Source organism: Oncorhynchus tshawytscha, linkage group LG05 (assembly GCF_018296145.1).
Source record: "Oncorhynchus tshawytscha isolate Ot180627B linkage group LG05, Otsh_v2.0, whole genome shotgun sequence".
NCBI lineage: Eukaryota > Metazoa > Chordata > Actinopteri > Salmoniformes > Salmonidae > Oncorhynchus > Oncorhynchus tshawytscha.
The window spans coordinates 19,983,357-20,004,013 of NC_056433.1; the positions used below are offsets into that span (position 1 = coordinate 19,983,357).

General features: G+C 43.2%; 1 protein-coding gene across 3 annotated transcripts in view; it reads right to left on the reverse strand.

Annotated features, from left to right (window-relative positions):
• The window catches only part of LOC112250117 (rho GTPase-activating protein 18), a 50,874-nt gene that overhangs the window by 12,688 nt on the left and 17,529 nt on the right, over positions 1 to 20,657 (reverse strand). For 2 of the 3 annotated variants that reach the window (XM_024419981.1, XM_024419980.1), the window contains exons 2-4: positions 3,822 to 4,024; positions 1,338 to 1,561; positions 921 to 981 (exon numbers count right to left, since the gene is read on the reverse strand). In XM_024419981.1, coding sequence (XP_024275749.1) covers positions 921 to 981; positions 1,338 to 1,561; positions 3,822 to 4,024 — 488 coding nt within the window. Of the gene's footprint in view, positions 1 to 920; positions 982 to 1,337; positions 1,562 to 3,574; positions 3,616 to 3,821; positions 4,025 to 20,657 lie in introns of those variants that run through there. The other variant, XM_024419982.1, reaches the window with a different exon arrangement.

A 20,657-nucleotide genomic window follows, 5' to 3' on the forward strand; every position in this document is an offset into this window, starting at 1 on the left:
ACAAGCAAAGTGAAGTATTCAGGTATGTGAATTGTGAATCATGAAAAAGCACGAGGGCAAAAACCTCCAAAATATTTCAAGGCACTCTCAGTAGACCATTTAAGACCCCTTTACTCAAAACTTGGCTAATGGAGTGGCAGGTAGCCTAGTTAGACCGTTGGGTCAGTAACCGAAAGGTCTCTGGTTCGAATACCCGGAGCCGACAAGGATAAAAATCTGTCTATGTGTCCTTGAGCAAGGCATTTAACCTTCATTTGCTCCGAACAACTATGACTGACCCCGTAAAACAACACATTTTACAGCACCTATCTGGTGTATGTAACAATACAACATAATAAAAAGATGCACCTATGTGAAACCAGCCGTGATTAAAGGGATATTTTGGGATTTTGGCAATGAGTCCCTTTATCTACTTCCCCAGGGTCAGGTGAACTTGTGGATGACTGGACGTCTATGAGTATCTACTAGCCTGCTAGCAGATACCCATAGACTTCCAATCATTGTGCAAATTCTAGTTAGCATTGGCTAGTGAAACTACCTCTAAATGGTATCCACGAGTTCATCTGACTCTGGGGAAATGGATAAAGGGCCTTATTGCCTCAAACGAAATGGGGGGGAAACCAATAGTTTTTTATGTTTCGAAAATACGAGATTCACCAGCATAAAAGGCACACCTCTCTTTCAATGGGCACTGAGAGTCACGGCAGGACAGGCTGCGCTGCCTCTTTCAAAATCAATGCCATTATCAACTGCATTACCGTTAAGACCTTCTTTTTGGGGGTCTTAAAACTTCCCTTTAGTGCTGCATGAAATGTTCACTTTTGCACTTGATTTTAAGGACACACCTCAAATGTTGCCAGTGTGCCAGTTTTTACATGATGAAATTGACCCTTGCGCCTACTAGAACTTGTGGTACATACCATCTGTCGTAATATTCATTTTGCTGTTTTCACTTCTCTCTGTTGACTTTGCATCATCCTCCTGCAACATAATACAGAACAAAAACAGGCTCTCATCAGATTTCAATATAGCTTATTTTGCACAATTAATGAATCAAACAAGTTCATGTAACTGCTGATATTGTAGAAAGTCGATATGTTTCTATTACCAATTGTGAACAGACTAAAGACAAGACTCTCATTAGGATAAGATATCCAGTTACCTATTACCTCACATTCTGGTGTCCATTAACAGACCATCTCCATGTGATTAGTAATGATGTTAACTGACTGTGGTACACAAGTCAATGGGTTCTTTCTGCAGTGAAGCATCTCAGGCATGACTGAGTTCTAAAACCAGGTTTGTGTCCGTGTTAACAGGACGTGTGGTAGGCTGACCTTTGACTCCAGTGTGCCTGGGAGTTTGAAGATGTCTCTGACGTCAGGTATGTGGTGCTGCTTGTTCCTCTTCCTGATGGTTTCAAAACGTTTCTCTACGGCGGCAACCTGTGTGCGCGTCAGTGTGAACAACAGCCCCATCATGTCCTCGGGGTCCGACGCCGACTCATCAAACAGAGGGGCCAGCCCTGCCTCAGTCAGCCATGCCTTCTCCTGTTCCCCCTCTACAGACAGACAGATGCACAAGTTCAGTTAGGTTGAGTCATATCAGTTGATGATACACCAAAAGAGCTGTAGTATGTTAATGGTAAAGTCTAGGTCTAAAGACTGAATAATAAAGATACAAACTAATTCATAGATTATTTCTGTGTAATTACTATTATATTATGCAATTTCTCTGTACCGAGGAGTGGGAATAGAAACAAACAAGGACATGAAACAGGGAAGGATGTCTCACTCCTAACCCCTTACTCCAGGGGTTCCCAAACATTTTTATCCCACGACCCCATTTTGATCAAAATATTCTCGCAACCCATGTGGACCATGTGTAATTAACAGCCAAAGATCATTTGATAATTTGGGGGGGGGCTACGACAATCAATTAAAAAAACATTCTAACAGTATTTCTGATTGTCTTCAACTCACCATCACATACTTTTAATGTGGGGCTAATTTGTCTGACGTAATGTGTCTTATCTCACCACCACTAATGAAATAGTTGTGCTTGATGACTGTTTTGTTGGAGCTTCTCAAAGTCAGGGGGCGTGGTCAACAGTAATCACGTCATCTCTGCGTTCACATTCAACCCGGATCGACATTTGGTTTTAACACAGACGAGAGCACTGAAACCAGCTTCACACAGATATGAGCTGGCGAAGGGTACCATGAGTTTTAATCCTAAATGGGAGACAGCAGGATATTCCCTTTGAGTCAGGAACCAAAATTCTTCCGTAGTGACACGTGAATGTGTTGTCTGCAGCATTCAGTCACATGACAGCTCGATCAGCTGTTCGACTATCACTTAACGGCATGTCAACTGAGCCATTCAAACGGAGTGCTCTTCCAAGCGTTGGAGGTGAGCAGTGTTCACTCGTGTGGGACACTTACTGATGCTGTTTTGTGTTAGAAACATGCACAGCTGAGGGAAGGGGGCATGGTTGGCTTTCGAAAAACTCTCTCTCCAATAAGAATTCTTTCCTCTGAATCCACTGATCATCTGTAGAACGTTTTCGTATTTCCCCTGCATGCTTGCGTTCAGTTCGTTCCCAAATACTGTATGTCTGTTACATAAGCAAGGAGACATTTCATTTCCATTACATCCATTGTGAATGACAGTTCCTCTCTCAATGCAAAAAATCCCCCAACATTAATTGCGAACAAAGGTAAATCCATGGGCATCTCGGCCCTCACAGCTAACGTCCATTTGGAGATCATAAACTGGGGATTTTGAGTCGTTCAGTCAGAGTTTCCTCTTGATTGCTAGCAATAGCATCAATTATTTGTTTAACAATGTTATCTGACAAAGGTATTGATGTGTTTGTGTGCCTCTGTCACCCCACACATTGTTTTCACCATATCAATTGCGGCCAGTAATATCAAAGTCTCTGCAATAGTGTGTGGTTTCATAGTGTAACAGGCCTAGCCATTCACCGTGGGAATAGTTCAAGTGCAACCGTCAAGTGCAACATTTTCCTATGATCTAAGTGCGCTCTCTGGTTGAATTTAATAATTTTAATTTAGATTTTTAAGGTTAACCACATTCCAATGATTTTGAGATAGACTATATTATTATAATTTTTGGGGGGTTGTTGTTTTTCAGAATTTTGGGAATTCTCTCGCGACCCAATTTACATATCAGGTGACCCTTCGTTTGGGAACCGCTGCCTTAACCGGTCATACACCAACATTCTTGATATAAGAAATAACAGAAGGAAGTTCCTACGTTTAGTGCTTCAGACAAAACAATGCATTTCGACCTTATAAACAAACTTCTGCAGGGCTTTTTATAGGCATTTCCTGACCCTGTAGGATCAAGCCAGGCTATTGTATTTTGTGGATGAAAGAAATCAGTTATCATTATGTCATTAGAACGGACCAGTATGTACTGCATGTGCTCTACTAAAAGAATCCTTTCAGACAGTGATCTAGGTAAATCACAGTCATATACTGTACCATAGAAATAGAATGAATTCATTATATTTCTAATGTACATAGTACATACTCACTGGCAGACTTACCGTTAGGCAGAAGAGGCAATTGCATCAAGTGGCCTCGTAAGCTGGGCATAATGAAAAAATATGTATTTATTATTATTTCTCCGCTAAAGCCCCCCTTGCTAAGCTCATCACTCTCATTCAATCTTGTTTCAGCAGGTTGGTCTAAAATGTTTCTTTGAAGCAGCAGGGCATATAGTCCTTCCACTATAACAACCTCATCTCATCTCTACTTCAATTGACACTCCTGCTATAGTGTAGAGCTCCATACCATCCGGCAACTTCAGCTGCACCACCTCCTGTGGCTCTGCATCCCCCTTTCCTGAGCCGCTAAGGGTGATGTTCTCCACCTCTGTCCAGTATTCATCCATGAACAGCTCGTCCAGTGAGTCCCGGGAGTTACAGCAGTGGTGTGGGGGCTTTCCTGAGGCATTTTTGGGCCGGCTCTGGACACTGAAGAGGCCTGTCCTGCGACTGAGGAAGAAAGAGGGACAAAGTACGAGGACTAGTTCAGTGTGAATTTTATTAGGGTTCAAGTGAGTTATAAATACTACAAGCCATACCATACAACAATGTGTTGAATTTCCAAACTGAACTCTAATGAGAAAACCAACTGTGGTTGTCCGGTAAAGATTTTTTCATTGCAACTCTGTGAATGCTGTGTTGTCACATATGGTTGTATTTTCCGCATAGAAGTTAGTTTAGCATGAACGTGAAGGGTTAACTAATTTCAGTCATTCAATGCAGAACTGTTTTCTTCTGACCGAGTCACACTAAAACACGTAGTTCTGTGCACCCCTGCTGTTAGCTGCTGTTAGCTGCTTGTTAGCTGGCCCAGGACCAACCCCTGTATTAACCTATTACAAAATGCCAAGTTAGTAGTTTAAAGCTGTAATCCATACTGGTGAAACAGCCACTTCCGTTTGAGATATTAAAACAACTAAGTTACAGCAAACAACGAACACAGTATTTTTTTAAATTGCACATGCAATAAGCATTTCACTGTTGTATTCGGCGCACGTGACAAATAAACTTTGATTTGATTTGAACTGCATGTAGTTTTATTTCATATATATTTATATATTTTTTAAATAACAACGACCGTGGGGCAGACAGTGGCGCTAATTTGCACTAATGCGGATTCCATCTTTAAGGTGATACAGCCCGACAGGATACTCTCGATTGTGCATCTGTAGAAGTTTGTGAGTGCTCTTGGAGACAAGCCGAATTTCTTCAGCCTCCTGAGGTTGAAGAGGCGCTGCGGCGCCTTCGTCACAACGCTGTCTGTGTGGACCAATTCAGTTTGGTAACTTAAAACGTACTACCCTCTCCACTACTGTCCCGTCAATGTGGATAGGGGGGTGCTCCATCTACTGTTTCCTGAAGTCCACGATCATCTCCTTTGTTTTGTTGACGTTGAGTGTGAGGTTATTTTCCTGACACCACACTCCCGAGGGCCCTCACCTCCTCCCTGCAGGCCGTCTCGTCGTTGTTGGTAATCAAGCCTACCACTGTCGTGTCGTCCGCAAACTTGATGATTGAGTTGGAGGCATGCATGGCCACACAGTCGTGGATGAACAGGGAGTACAGGAGAGGGCTCAGAACGCACCCTTGTGAGGCCCCAGTGTTGAGGATCAGCGGGGTGGAGATGTTGTTACCTACCCTCACCACCTGGGGTGGCCCGTCAGGAAGTCCAGTACCCAGTTGCACAGGGCGGGGTCGAGACCCAGGGTCTTGAGCTTGATGACGAGTTTGGAGGGTACTATGGTGTTAAATGCTGAGCTGTAGTCAATGAACAGCATTCTCACATAGGTATTCCTCTTGTCCAGATGGGTTAGGGCAGTGTGCAGTGTGGTTGCGATTGCGTCATCTGTGGACCTATTGGGGCGGTAAGCAAATTGGAGTGGGTCTAGGGTGTCAGGTAGGGTGGAGGTGATATGGTCCTTGACTAGTCTCTCAAAGCACTTCATGATGACGGAAGCGGAAGTCGTTTAACTTAGTTACCTTACCTTAGCTTTCTTGGGAACAGGAACAATGGTAGCCCTCTTGAAGCATGTGGGAACAGCAGACTGGGATAAGGATTGATTGAATATGTCTGTAAACACACCAGCCAGCTGGTCTGCGCATGCTCTGAGGACGCGGCTGGGGATGCCGTCTGGGCCTGCAGCCTTGCGAGGGTTAACACGTTTAAATGTTTTACTCATGTCGGTTGCAGTGAAGGAGTGTCCAAAGGTTTTGGTAGCAGGCCGTGTCAGTGGCACTGTATTGTCCTCAAAGCGAGCAAAGAAGTTATTTAGTCTGTCTGGGAGCAAGACATCCTGGTCTGCGACGGGGCTGGTTTTCTTTTTGTAATCCGTGATTGACTGTAGACCCTGCCACATACCTCTTGTGTCTGAGCCGTTGAATTGCAACTCTACTTTGTCTCTATACTGACGCTTAGCTTGTTTGATTGCCTTGCGGAGGGAATATCTACACTGTTTGTATTCGGTCATGTTTCAGGTCACCTTGCCCTGGTTAAAATCAGTTGTTTGCGCTTTCAGTTTCGCGCGAATGCTGCCATCAATCCACGGTTTCTGGTTTGGGAATGTTTTAATAGACGCTGTGGGTACGACATCGCCGATGCACTTTTTAATAAACTCGCTCACCGAATCAGCATATTCGTCAATGTTGTTGTTGGACACAATGCGGAATATATCCCAATCCACGTGATCGAAGCAGTCTTGAAGCATGGAATCAGATTGGTCAGACCAGCGTTGAACAGACCTGAGCGCGGGAGCTTCCTGTTTTAGTCTCTGTCTATAGGCTGGAAGCAAAAAAAATGGAGTACTTTGCCACCTCTGCTGAAAAAATCCTAGGGGAAACACTGAAGAGGACTCCTGATGGGCATCAGAGAGCGTCTAACCTCCCCTCCCCCTATAATCTCTGGTGGTTGCACTTAAAGGGACGCCTAGAGTGGCGTTTTATCAAACCTCAGCAGTTTTACATTCCTTAATGACTGCTACTGCTTTATACACTCGATACTAAACACAGTCAATCTGGGTCATGCCAGGCTACACATTGGCTTAAATGCAGCAGTCAGCAGTAAGGTTTGTTTTACACTACCAAGGTGTCAGCATGCAATGAGAAATATGTGATGACCTCAATACAAATTAGCCAAGATAATTCCAGTTTAGTGTTCTTCACAGCTGTGAGGTATACAGTCTTTCTTGCAGTGAATTGTCATAAACAGGACGGAAGACAAATGAGCTGCAGGCCTGTTAGGCTGTTAGGTCTCACCTAAAGGTCTGTGGAGGTGGTCAAATGAGTATCAGCTCCCTCCTAGCCACAGGACAGGATATCAGTAATACCTGACATTTCTGGCATTGGATAAATAACATACAGTACCTGAACAAATCTGAAATTCAGAGAGTGTTGGGGAAATGCTCTCACAAAGCAATTGCTCTGTCTATTTTCTTTCTAGCTTTCTTTGATATTTCCACCATGTTTCAATTTTAAAAGAATAAGTGCTGTAATGTTTTTTATTCAAATGCTCAGCCGTGTAATTACCTTTTATGGGGAACAACCCAAAACACAGCACACATATTTGGTTTAGAGGGGCATTTTAATAAACACAACAACCACCAGAAAATGCAGCGAGAAAGAAGAAAGTGTTTCACTGTTAGTAGGTAATCCATCCCAAGACAGAAATATCTCCCCCATTAAGAGAAATGATGCAAGGTTTGAACACAGCCACTCAAGATGACCAGGAAGGAAACCAAGTATACCAACAATGCAAACAGCACCAATGATATCCCACAGCCTGCCCCATTTCATTGAAAGTTCAGCTATTTTGCTGGCTCCAAGATTGACAAACTGCCAGTGCACAAGGACAAAAGGGGAAACAATTTAGTCTTTCTCTAGTGTTTTGCCTTGTCATTTTGCATACAGACACAAATCCGAGGAGCCATAGTAATACAGTCATACAGAAGATCTGACAGTACAGGTCAGATTAGGGGCACACAGGTATACTGTCCCCTCCGAGGCTTACTAAATCTGAGACTGTGTGGTAAAAAAGTATTTCTACGTAGTGACAGAAAATGCATGCGTTTAGCATGGAAACAGGGAATTACAGTACTATCAATCACATGCACTAGCAATCAAGTTTCACTTAACTCATAATACACATTTCAAACATCCACTACTGTTAATACAAGGGCCTATGCCTGTTGGTTACTGCGACAACCCCAACAGAGACATGGAATGTTACTGCTGGGGTTCTATCTGTCTGGCCCTCCACTCTTCTATAGTGTACACTCTCAGAGGACATCTCATTTCCAGAAGACTGGAGAATTGGCTGGGTTTACTACTGATAACATGTGGTGGCAAATACTGTAGTACCTAGTGAATGGATGCACCATGGAAACAGTTCCAAGGAATTTGAGGCAAAGCTGTACTGGACAGACTGCATGGGAAAGCCCCCAGTGATGGGTTCTGGGAGGTTATGTTTTCAGATACTGTGTATGTTCTTTTGTGTAAAAATAATTGCTTGATTGTATTTCTTTGTATTCCTCAAATATAAAATATGTTGTTTTACTCCATTGTTTGTAAATTGTAAACAAACACTGTACACCTTCAAAACATGGTTAAAACTAGGGTTTCAAGGGGTTGGATACTTTCCGCGTAAATTTCCGGAATTTGGGGAATTTTGCTTAAATTCATCAAAAAAGTTAGCTTATAACAGTGAACCTTTTTTTGTGGGATACACATAAGGCAATTGTAGGTCTTGGGGATAGTTTAACCAAAATATGCCACAATTCAATGGAATTGCAACCCTCTGCATGCACAGTGTATTCTTCCATCCCATGTACAGCTGATTCTCAAGATGTTGCACACTAATGAGATGCTATTGAGCCCACACTACTATACTGTGTGAGCCAAGGACTACATGCTTTCTGGTAATTTTTGCACTATTTGGCACTATCTGATGTGTGGAGACATTTCATTGCAGCTAATGTAGAAGGAAAAGCTGTGTACATTTGCAAATACTGTGCAAAATCATTTGTGAAGAATGCAACAAAGATGCAGAATCATCTGGCCAAGTGCATAAAGTTCCCTCAGCGCTCACAACAAGCAACCTCTGACAAAAGTCCCTCTACTTTTTTTACACCTCTGATGCTCAGAGGCAATGTGTTTTGGGAGAGATTTCTGAATGTTCCCTCACCCAGCATACACCCCTCCAACTAGACATGCTTTATCTACTCATTTGCTGGATGCAGAGTTCAACAGAGTTGAAGTGAATGTCAAGCAAATCATAGAGAAAGCAGAAAGTTTTGCAATCATCTCTGATGGGTGGTCGAATGTTTGTGGGCAAGGAATAATTATTATTATATATATATTCTACAAGAGCACAGACACAAGGGACAACATCTACACTGCAGATGAGCTGAAGGCATTCATCAATGTCATGCATTGAATCTGTTCCTCAAGTACATCATGGCACTGAAAACAATGGATACTCTACAAGAGAGCCAAGCAAATGGTTAGGTATGTGAAGGGTCATCACATTTTAGCAGCAATCTAGCTCACCAAGCAAAGTGAGAAGAATAAGAGCACCACATTGAAGCTGCCTAGCAACACCGATTGTGGTGGTGTTGTCATCATGTTTGACAGCCTCCTGGAAGGGAAGAAGTCTCCAAGAGGATCCTCCTGGATTATGTATTTTGGGAGAGAGTGGTAAGCAGCCTGAAACTCCTTAAACCTATAGCAGTATCCATTGCACGGATTGAGGAAGACAATGTCATCCTGTCTGATGTTTAGACTCTGCTTGCAGATGTAAGATAATACATCTGTACTGCCCTGCCCACTTCACTGTTGCTCCAAACAGAGAAAACTGCAGTTCTGACTTACATCAAAAAGCATGAAGACTTCTGCCTGAAGCCCATACACGCCGCAGCGTACATGTTGGACCCCAAGTATGCTGGCAAGAGCATCCTGTCTGGTGCAGAGAACAACAAGGCCTATGGTGTCTGGTGATGTACAGTTCCAAGCAAGGGCTTTAGGATGGAGATGCAATATGGCAGTCGTGCCAACATATCTCATCAGCCACCTGATGGAAGGGACTTTGTGGATCTGAGTCTCTTTCCCCTGTTGCCTCCATCATCCTCCAAATCCTACCAACATCAGCCGCCTCAGAGCGCAACTGGTCTTTGTTTGGGAACACACACACCAAAGCACACAAGAGGCTTACCAATACAAGGGTCATTTGGGTCTGACAATGAGCCATTCTCAACAAGGTTGAAAAGTGACAGTGAAGATGAGGCCTCAGAGTCTGATGTTCAAGAGGTGGACATTGAGGAGGTTCAGGGAGAAGACATGGAAGCCTGAGGAAGACAACCAAAGCTTTAGTTTCTAGACTATCATTTTACAGATTGGAAGATGCGATGGATCATTGGGGATCATTCAATATTCCCTTTCTTTTGTTGTTCAGTGAAATAATCCCACGTGAAGCGTTAAAGTTCAATTCGTAACTAAAATATTTTCTATATTTATATTGTAAGGATTTAATCATTTGCAATTATGTCTACTTATGATAAGGTAAATGGTTTATGTTTCTGTCTCCATATGATATGGTAAATATATCCAATGCAACAAACATCTACATTTAAATGGTATTAATATTAATTTGCATATATTTCTGTTAATTCCCATATGTTCCCGTTAATTCCTACGGAAAGTTTCCACCTCTGAATATAACCCAAAATGTGCAACCCTAGATAAAACTATCATTTTGATTTCATGTGATTTCATGTGATGGTCAGTCCTTGCATCCATAGCCCCTTTCGGTTACTGGCCCAACGCTCTAACCACTAGGCTACCTGCCACCCCTTGCGTCCTTTTGTCTTTTCCCATGCAGAAGCACAGATGCAAGACAAACTGAACTGGCACATTGGACAAACAAGTCAGGCAAGTCGGACATTCCAGGACTGAAGGGCAGATTAACTGAAAGCAGTCTTCCCTAAACTCAGAGGAGACCTGTGGAACCTCTAGTACCAACCAGTCTTCCCTAACTCAGAGGAGACCTGTGGAACCTCTAGTACCAACCAGTCTTCCCTAACTCAGAGGAGACCTGTGGAACCTCTAGTACCAACCAGTCTTCCCTAACTCAGAGGAGACCTGTGGAACCTCTAGTACCAACCAGTCTTCCCTAACTCAGAGGAGACCTGTGGAACCTCTAGTACCAACCAGTCTTCCCTAACTCAGAGGAGACCTGTGGAACCTCTAGTACCAACCAGTCTTCCCTAACTCAGAGGAGACCTGTGGAACCTCTAGTACCAACCAGTCTTCCCTAACTCAGAGGAGACCTGTGGAACCTCTAGTACCAACCAGTCTTGAGTCTTAGAATTACTAGATTTCCAATTTAGAAGTGAGTTGAGGTAGTATGGGATATTCTGGAGAAATGCTTTATATACGAATAATAGTCAATGTTGGGCCCTTCTGGTAGTCAGAGATTCCAAACCATTAAAACTATATAAGAGACAATGATACTCTCTTCTGGTAGTCAGAGATTCCAAACCATTAAAACTATATAAGAGACAATGATACTCTCTTCTGGTAGTCAGAGACTCCCAGCCAACAAAACTATATAAGAGACAATGATGCATACAGAAATGATCACTAGTGATAAAATCAAGGCTGAGTGATAGACTGAATCTATAGGTTTTAACACAGAGGCTGACCCGTGCATGTACTGTAGATTGAGTCGCCATAGTCAATTACTGGGAGAAGTGTCGCTTGAAAAATCTTCCTCCTATTTTCAAAAGGGAGACAGGATTTATTTCTATACAGGAAACCAATCTTTACTCTCAACTTTTTAGTCAGTTTATCAATGTGTGTTTTAAAGGACTCAATCGTCAAGTTTGCAGATGACACTACAGTGGTAGGCTTAATTACCAACAATGACTAGACGGCCTACAGGGAGGAGGTGAGGGCCCTCGGAGTGTGGAGTCAGGAAAATAACCTCGCACTCAACGTCAACAAAAGGAGATGATCGTGGACTTCAGGAAACAGCAGAGGGAGCACCCCCCTATCCACATCGAAGGGACAGTAGTGGAGAAGGTGAAAAGTTAAGTTCCTCGGCATACACATCACAGACAAACTGAAATGGTCCACACACACAGACAGCATGGTGAAGAAGGCGCAACAGCGCCTCTTCAACCTCAGGAGGCTGATGAAATTTGGCTCGTCACCAAAAACATTCACAAACTGTTACAGATGCACAACTGAGAGCATCCTGTTGGGCTGTATCACCGCCTGATACGGCAACTGCTCCGCCCACAACCGTAAGCCTCTCCAGAGTGTAGTGAGGGCTGCACAACGCATCACCTGGGGCAAACTACCTGCCCTCCAGGACACCTACACAACCCGATGTCACAGGAAGGCCAAAAAGATCATCAAGGACAACAACCACCCGAGCCACTGCCTGTTCCCCCCGCTATCATCCAGAAGGCAAGGTCAGCACAGGTGCATCTGGGCCCGAGAGACTGAAAAACAGCTTCTATCTCAAGGCCATCAGACTGTTGAACAGCAATCACTAACATTGAGTGGCTGCTTCCAACATACTGACTCAAATCTCTAACCACTTTAATAATTACAAATTGGATGTAATAAATGTATCACTAGTCACTTTAAACAATGCCACTTTATATAATGTTTACATACCCTTCATTACTCATCTCATATGTATATACTGTACTCTATACCATCTTGCCTATGCCGTTCGGCCATCGCTCATTCATATATTTATATGTACATATTCTTATTCATTCCTTTATGGTAGTTGTTGTGAAATTGTTAGATTACTTGTTAGATATTACTGCATGGTCGGAACTAGAAGCACAAGCAAATATTTTCTGTCTGGATTTTAATGATTTGTATGTGACATACAAATGACATACAAATCATTAAAATCCAGACAGAAAATATCTACACAAGAAGCAATCTAATATCACACAGTCAAAACTCTGTCGTTTAGTTAAGTTCACACTCGCATTAACATCGGCTAACCATGTGTATGTGACCAATAAAATTTGATGATTTGATTTGTGCATTACCAAATATACTTGAAATTATTTTGCTGCAACACTGCATCCAAGTTACTTGACATAGGCGTTTCAAAGAGTTGTCAGTCAAGTCAAGCTGATGAATGTACATCTTTCCAAACTTCCTGGTAGTTAGCCATTAAAAAAAATGAATTTCTATCCCCATAGAATATTATGGGAGATATTTTAGTCACTCAAAAGGCTATTTTACGTGGTAATCAGAATGACTGTTTGGGACCTTTAAGAGAACACCATCAGCAGATATACTGTACGTTGACTTCTGTCGTGCAGGTCATTTCTTTAACCAGCCGCAGGCCGCTTGGTCTTGAAAAATGTTGGATAGTCTCCGTAGCAACAGTGCATGATCAACTGTATTGAATGTTTTCCACATATCAATATAAAGGGAAAGTGGGATACCAAGTCAGTTGTCCATCTGAATGTATTCAACTGAAATGTGTCTTCCACATTTAACCCAACCCCTCTGAATCAGAGGGCAGAGCAGTGCTGTTAACTATGTAATTTATTAATAACTATGACATTGGTGTCCTGGCCTAAAGTCTGACTGTTGAGCATTCAGAATACATTTTCATCTAAAAAAGGACCGCAGTTGAGAACGTATCAAGAGTTCTAATATTTCCACTAGCCATGAACGTTTTGAAATTGGGCGATAATTATTAAGATCGCAGGGCTCACCACCTTTGTGGAGCGGGAGAACAAGGGCCACCTTCCACACCTTAGGAATAATACCCAAGAGAATGGATAGATACAAAATGTGTCAAAGGCTCCACAATCAGAGGTGCAGGAAGCCGTAGAAGACACAGGTCAAGCATGTCTGCCCAAGACGATTTCTTTACATCAATAATTAAGAGAGCATCCAGAACTTCCCTAGTTGTGACTTGAAGAAAAGAGAACAGTGGGTTACCATTTACAGTAGCAGGCAAGTCTGTGATTAAACAGGGGTGTATCAGAGATGAGCTTGTTTCATGAACAGTCTTTTCAGAGTTGTCCTTATTGCTGCTATTTCCCCTTTCAAATAAATGGCCCGCTACAATAAAATGTTGGTTAAACGCGTCAGTTATTCCAGTTTTGTCTGTTATAGTATTGGAGCTAAATAGAACCTCATTGGGCAGAGACGTGTGGCTGCTTCTTTTTAGCAATTTATTAGCCTTCCAAAACATAGCTGAATAGTCACAAGGGTCAGGAATAGAATTAATGAAATAGATTGATTTTGTCCATTTTATGGAAGCTAATGTTGTCTGAAGGTGAGCCAGTTAGCAGAGCTACCAGTGTGTCTTGTTTCAGACCAAGCTTTCTTCGTTAGCTGAATTAACTCGGCAAGTTCAGGCGTTGACCAAGGGTTGGCCCTATCTTTAATTCTTAATCTCTTCGTAGAGGCACAGAGATAAACATACTAGAGAATTGTTAAAGGGCAAGTTCCACGTCCGGACTGTCATTAACACCAAGAAACTTGAATGGTAAAGGTCATGTAAGAACCCTTGCGCATGGAAGTGTTTAATGTTTATTTTAATAACAAGGCGTGGTTTAGTTTTAGACATCTTGTGATTCTGACATAGACTATGGGACAGTGATCACCGAGGTCCATATCAAAACGCTACTAGTTGACTATTTATGAGGGTTATTTGTAAGTATGAGATCAATCAGAGTTGATTTAGCATGACTTTTACATTCAAATGAGTGGGCTCTGAAATCAGTTCAGATCAATACATGCTGATTTAACCCTTGTGTTGTATTAAGGGAAAAAAATGACCCGCCACTAAGTTTAACAGCAGAGAAAACCCCCTAAATTATATTTTTTCACCTTGAAATTTGATTACTTTTCCTAGAGTGACCCCAAAATTAGAAAAAGTGAAACATCGCCTTTGTTCATATTTCCATGAAAGCTGTACACCACCAGGGTACAAAGATTGTCTTAGGGTAATTTTTGACCCGGCAGTTATAAAATAATTTACACACACACACACACACACACACACACACACACACACACACACACACACACACACACACACACACACACACACACACACACACACACACACACACACACACACACACACACACACACACACACACACCCCACACACAGAGATTGTGTGCTACTGATTGAACAACACTAAAACTTTATTGTGCATGTGCAGCATCTCCCCTCCATGACCCCACACATGGCTCAAGTTCACAGACAAAATAAACTACATTTCATATAATAAACATTTCTTGAAAGCATTGTTTACTAATGGGGAATGCAGAGGCTATAAAAGGTGCTGCAGATCAAAAACATCAATTATTCCGGAGCTAGCCAGCTCCGTCAATCACTCCTGAGTTCCGTCAATCACTCCTGGGCTGCAGTCACCTATCCGGACCCGTTTTACTGCCTACGCGGAGCCCCACCGGGCCTTCACAACTGGACTGCCGACGTTATCTACCCGAAGGAGATCCAGCTGGCTCCTCCGTCGCGACGTTACCTGAACGCCCATCTGCGGCCTGCTAACCGTTAGCTGTCTTACCGGCTGCTATCTGAATAGACAATCGGACAATTTATTTATTTTTATTATTATTATGTTTTCTTCTTGGGCCTCTATAACTATATCTATTGTTTTTATTTTTGTTGTTGTTGTGTGATTTGGATTAATCCCCTCTACCACACGGAACCGCACTAATCTACTGACGGAACGCAAGAGGTGGCTAACAACAGACCTCCATCCTATGCTAGCTTGCTACCGATGGCCTGGCTAGCTGTCTAAATCGCCGTGACCCCCAACCAACCTCTCCACTCACTGGACCCTTTTGATCACTCGACTAAGCATGCCTCTCCTTAATGTCAATATGTCTTGTCCATTGCTGTTCTGGTTAGTGGTTATTGGCTTATTTCACTGTAGAGCCTCTAGTCCTGCTCACTATACCTTATCCAACCTATTATTTCCACCACCCACACATGCAATGACATCTCCTGGTTTCAATGATGTTTCTAGAGACAATATCTCTCTCTTCATCACTCAATACCTAGGTTTACCTCCACTGTATTCACATCCTACCATACCTTTGTCTGTACATTATACCTTGATGCTATTTTATCGCCCCCAGAAACCTCCTTTTACTCTCTGTTCCAGACGTTCTAGACGACCAATTCTTATTGCTTTTAGCCGCACCCTTATTCTACTCCTCCTATGTTCCTCTGGCGATGTAGAGGTGAATCCAGGCCCTGCAGTGCCTAGCTCCACTCCTATTCCCCAGGCGCTCTCTTTTGACGACTTCTGTAACCGTAATAGCCTTGGTTTCATGCATGTTAACATTAGAAGCCTCCTCCCTAAGTTTGTTCTATTCACTGCTTTAGCACACTCTGCCAACCCGGATGTTCTAGCTGTGTCTGAATCCTGGCTTAGGAAGACCACCAAAAATTCAGAAATTTTAATTCCAAACTACAACATTTTCAGACAAGATAGAACTGCCAAAGGGGGCGGTGTTGCAATCTACTGTAAAGATAGCCTGCAGAGTTCTGTCCTACTATCCAGGTCTGTACCCAAACAATTTGAACTTCTACTTTTAAAAATTCACCACTCTAAAAACAAGTCTCTCACCGTTGCCACCTGCTATAGACCACCCTCTGCCCCCAGCTGTGCTCTGGACACCATATGTGAACTGATTGCCCCCCATCTATCTTCAGAGCTCGTGCTGCTAGGCGACCTAAACTGGAACATGCTTAACACCCCAGCCATCCTACAATCTAAACTTGATGCCCTCAATCTCACACAAATTATTAATGAACCTACCAGGTACCTCCCCAAAGCCTTAAACACGGGCACCCTCATAGATATCATCCTAACCAACTTCCCCTCTAAATACACCTCTGCTGTCTTCAACCAAGATCTCAGCGATCACTGCCTCATTGCCTGCATCCGTAATGGGTCAGCGGTCAAACGACCTCCACTCATCACTGTAAAATGCTCCCTGAAACACTTCAGTGAGCAGGCCTTTCTAATCGACCTGGCCGGGTATCCTGGAAGGATATTGATCTCATCCCGTCAGTAGAGGATGCCTGGATATTTAAAAAAAATGCCTTCCTAACCATCTTAAATAAACATGCCCCATTCAAGAAATTTAGAACCAGGAACAGATATAGCCCTTGGTTCTCCCCAGACCTGACTGCCCTTAACCAACACAAAAACATCCTATGGCATTCTGCATTAGCATCGAACAACCCCTGTGATATGCAGCTGTTCAGGGAAGTTAGAAACCATTATACACAGGCAGTTAGAAAAGCCAAGACTAGCTTTTTCAAGCAGAAATTTGCTTCCTGAAACACTAACTCAAAAAAGTTCTGGGACACTGTAAAGTCCATGGAGAATAAGAACACCTCCTCCCAGCTGCCCACTGCACTGAAGATAGGAAACACTGTCACCACTGATAAATCCACCATAATTGAGAATTTCAAGAAGCATTTTTCTACGGCTGGCCATGCTTTCCACCTGGCTACTCCTACCCCGGTCAACAGCACTGCACCCCCAACAGCAACTCGCCCAAGCCTTCCCCATTTCTCCTTCTCCCAAATCCATTCAGCTGATGTTCTAAAAGAGCTGCAAAATCTGGACCCCTACAAATCAGCCGGGCTAGACAATCTGGACCCTTTCTTTCTAAAATGATCTGCCGAAATTGTTGCCACCCCTATTACTAGCATGTTCAACCTCTCTTTCGTGTCGTCTGAGATTCCCAAAGATTGGAAAGCAGCTGCGGTCATCCCCCTCTTCAAAGGGGGGGACACTCTTAACCCAAACTGCTACAGACCTATATCTATCCTACCATGCCTTTCTAAGGTCTTCGAAAGCCAAGTCAACAAACAGATTACCGACCATTTCGAATCTCACCATACCTTCTCTGCTATGCAATCTGGTTTCAGAGCTGGTCATGGGTGCACCTCAGCCACACTCAAGGTCCTAAACGATATCTTAACCGCCATCGATAAGAAACATTACTGTGCAGCCGTATTCATTGATCTGGCCAAGGCTTTCGACTCTGTCAATCACCACATCCTCATCGGCAGACTCGACAGCCTTGGTTTCTCAAATGATTGCCTCGCCTGGTTCACCAACTACTTCTCTGATAGAGTTCAGTGTGTCAAATCGGAGGGTCTGCTGTCCGGACCTCTGGCAGTCTCTATGGGGGTGCCACAGGGTTCAATTCTTGGACCGACTCTCTTCTCTGTATACATCAATGAGGTCGCTCTTGCCGCTGGTGAGTCTCTGATCCACCTCTACGCAGACGACACCATTCTGTATACTTCCGGCCCTTCGTCACTGTGTTAACAACCCTCCAGGCAAGCTTCAATGCCATACAACTCTCCTTCCGTGGCCTCCAATTGCTCTTAAATACAAGTAAAACTAAATGCATGCTCTTCAAACGATCGCTACCTGCACCTACCCGCCTGTCCAACATCACTACTCTGGACGGCTCTGACTTAGAATACGTGGACAACTACAAATACTTAGGTGTCTGGTTAGACTGTAAACTCTCCTTCCAGACCCATATCAAACATCTCCAATCCAAAGTTAAATCTAGAATTGGCTTCCTATTTCGCAACAAAGCATCCTTCACTCATGCTGCCAAACATACCCTTGTAAAACTGACCATCCTACCAATCCTCGACTTTGGCGATGTCATTTACAAAATAGCCTCCAATACCCTACTCAACAAATTGGATGCAGTCTATCACAGTGCAATCCGTTTTGTCACCACAGCCCCATATACTACCCACCATCACGACCTGTATGCTCTCGTTGGCTGGCCCTCGCTTCATACTTGTCGCCAAACCCACTGGCTCCATGTCATCTACAAGACCCTGCTAGGTAAAGTCCCCCCTTATCTCAGCTCGCTGGTCACCATAGCATCTCCCACCTGTAGCACACGCTCCAGCAGGTATATCTCTCTAGTCACCCCCAAAACCAATTCTTTCTTTGGCCGCCTCTCCTTCCAGTTCTCTGCTGACAATGACTGGAACGAACTACAAAAATCTCTGAAACTGGAAACACTTATCTCCCTCACTAGCTTTAAGCACCAACTGTCAGAGCAGCTCACAGATTACTGCACCTGTACATAGCCCACCTATAATTTAGCCCAAACAACTACCTCTTTCCCAACTGTATTTAATTAATTTATTTATTTTGCTCCTTTGCACCCCATTATTTTTATTTCTACTTTGCACATTCTTCCATTGCAAAACTACCATTCCAGTGTTTTACTTGCTATATTGTATTTACTTTGCCACCATGGCCTTTTTTGCCTTTACCTCCCTTCTCACCTCATTTGCTCACATTGTATATAGACTTGTTTATACTGTATTATTGACTGTATGTTTTTTTTTACTCCATGTGTATCTCTGTGTCGTTGTATCTGTCGAACTGCTTTGCTTTATCTTGGCCAGGTCGCAATTGTAAATGAGAACTTGTTCTCAACTTGCCTACCTGGTTAAATAAAGGTAAAATAAATAAAGATAACAGTCCCCCCATTTCTCTCTTTGGTGAAGCCATGAGTGCATGTTTCAGTGCCCAACAGGTAGTAGATCTGATTTTTTCAGATGTCTAGGAAGAACAAGAGAACAATGATTTAGTGGAGGAGGTATCTGAAGAAGAAGATGGGGAAGAATACAACCCAGAGAACGATGCATCATCTTCAGATGAAGAAGAATACAACCCAGAGAACGATGCATCATCTTCAGATGAAGAAGAATACAACCCAGAGAACGATGCCTCATCTTCAGATGAAGAAGAATACAACCCAGAGCACGATGCATCATCTTCAGATGAAGAAGAATACAACCCAGAGAACGATGCATCATCTACAGATGAAGAAGAATACAACCCAGAGAACGATGCATCATCTTCAGATGAAGAAGAATACAACCCAGAGAACGATGCATCATCTTCAGATGAAGAAGAAATCCCCCAAGCTGAAAGAGACATTTTTGTCAAAGAACAGCAAAATAACATGGTCCTTGTCACCGTATGATAACCAGGGCAGGATGGCAGCACAACATTTCATACGGATGACCCCTACATAGGGCTGTTAATCTTAGCGGGTGAGTATAGGACCCGAGGCGAGGCTACATGTAGTCTCTGGGATGCAAAGAGTGGAAGGGCATTTTCGATGCCAGTGAAAGTCTTTCACACTTTCTCAAGAATGCTACAATTTGATAACCGTGAGTCAAGACCTGCAAGACGTGTGAGAGACAAACTGGTGGCCATAAGAGAGGTGTAGGAGAAGTGGGTGGAGCATCTGCCATACCTCTACAATCCTGGGCCTGAAGTAACAGTGGATGAGCAACTGATTCCATTCAGAAGTACATTTTTATTTTCATATCTGTAATATAAGGGATTTCCACTGTTCATTTTATTATGTATTGCTGTAATGTCATTGATTTATGTGATTGTTTTCTGTGACCCCGATACTAATTACTGATAGTAATCTCTTTTGTCAAAAGGTCCCTGTCCTTTCTGGCAGTATATGCCCAGCAAGCCAGCAAAGTATGGCATCAAGATATGTGTGGCCTGTAACACACAATTCAGCTACGCTTGGAAGATGCAAGTCTACACAGGGAAGCCGACCAGTGGAGGCCCGGAGAAAAAACAGGGGATGCGGGTTGTGCTTGATGTGACAGATGGACTGAGGGGGCACAATGTCACGTCTGACAATTTCTTCACCTCTTTTAAACTCAGCCAGCAGCTCCTGAAGAGGAAGATCACCATGGTTGGCAGTTAGAAATAACAAGCCTGAGCTCCCCACTGCACTCCTCGCAAGGGGGAGAGGGGCCTTTCTCATCAAAGTTTGCCTTCACCCCCACCACCACTCTAGTTTCTTACCTCCAAAGATGAACAAGAACGTGGTTCTCCTAAGCACACTGCACAAAACGGTTGAGATCAGTGATCGTGAGGACAGGAAACCAGCCATAATCCTGGACTACAACCACAACAAAGGAGGCACGGACAACCTGGACCAAGTGATTGGAACTTACAGCTGCAGGA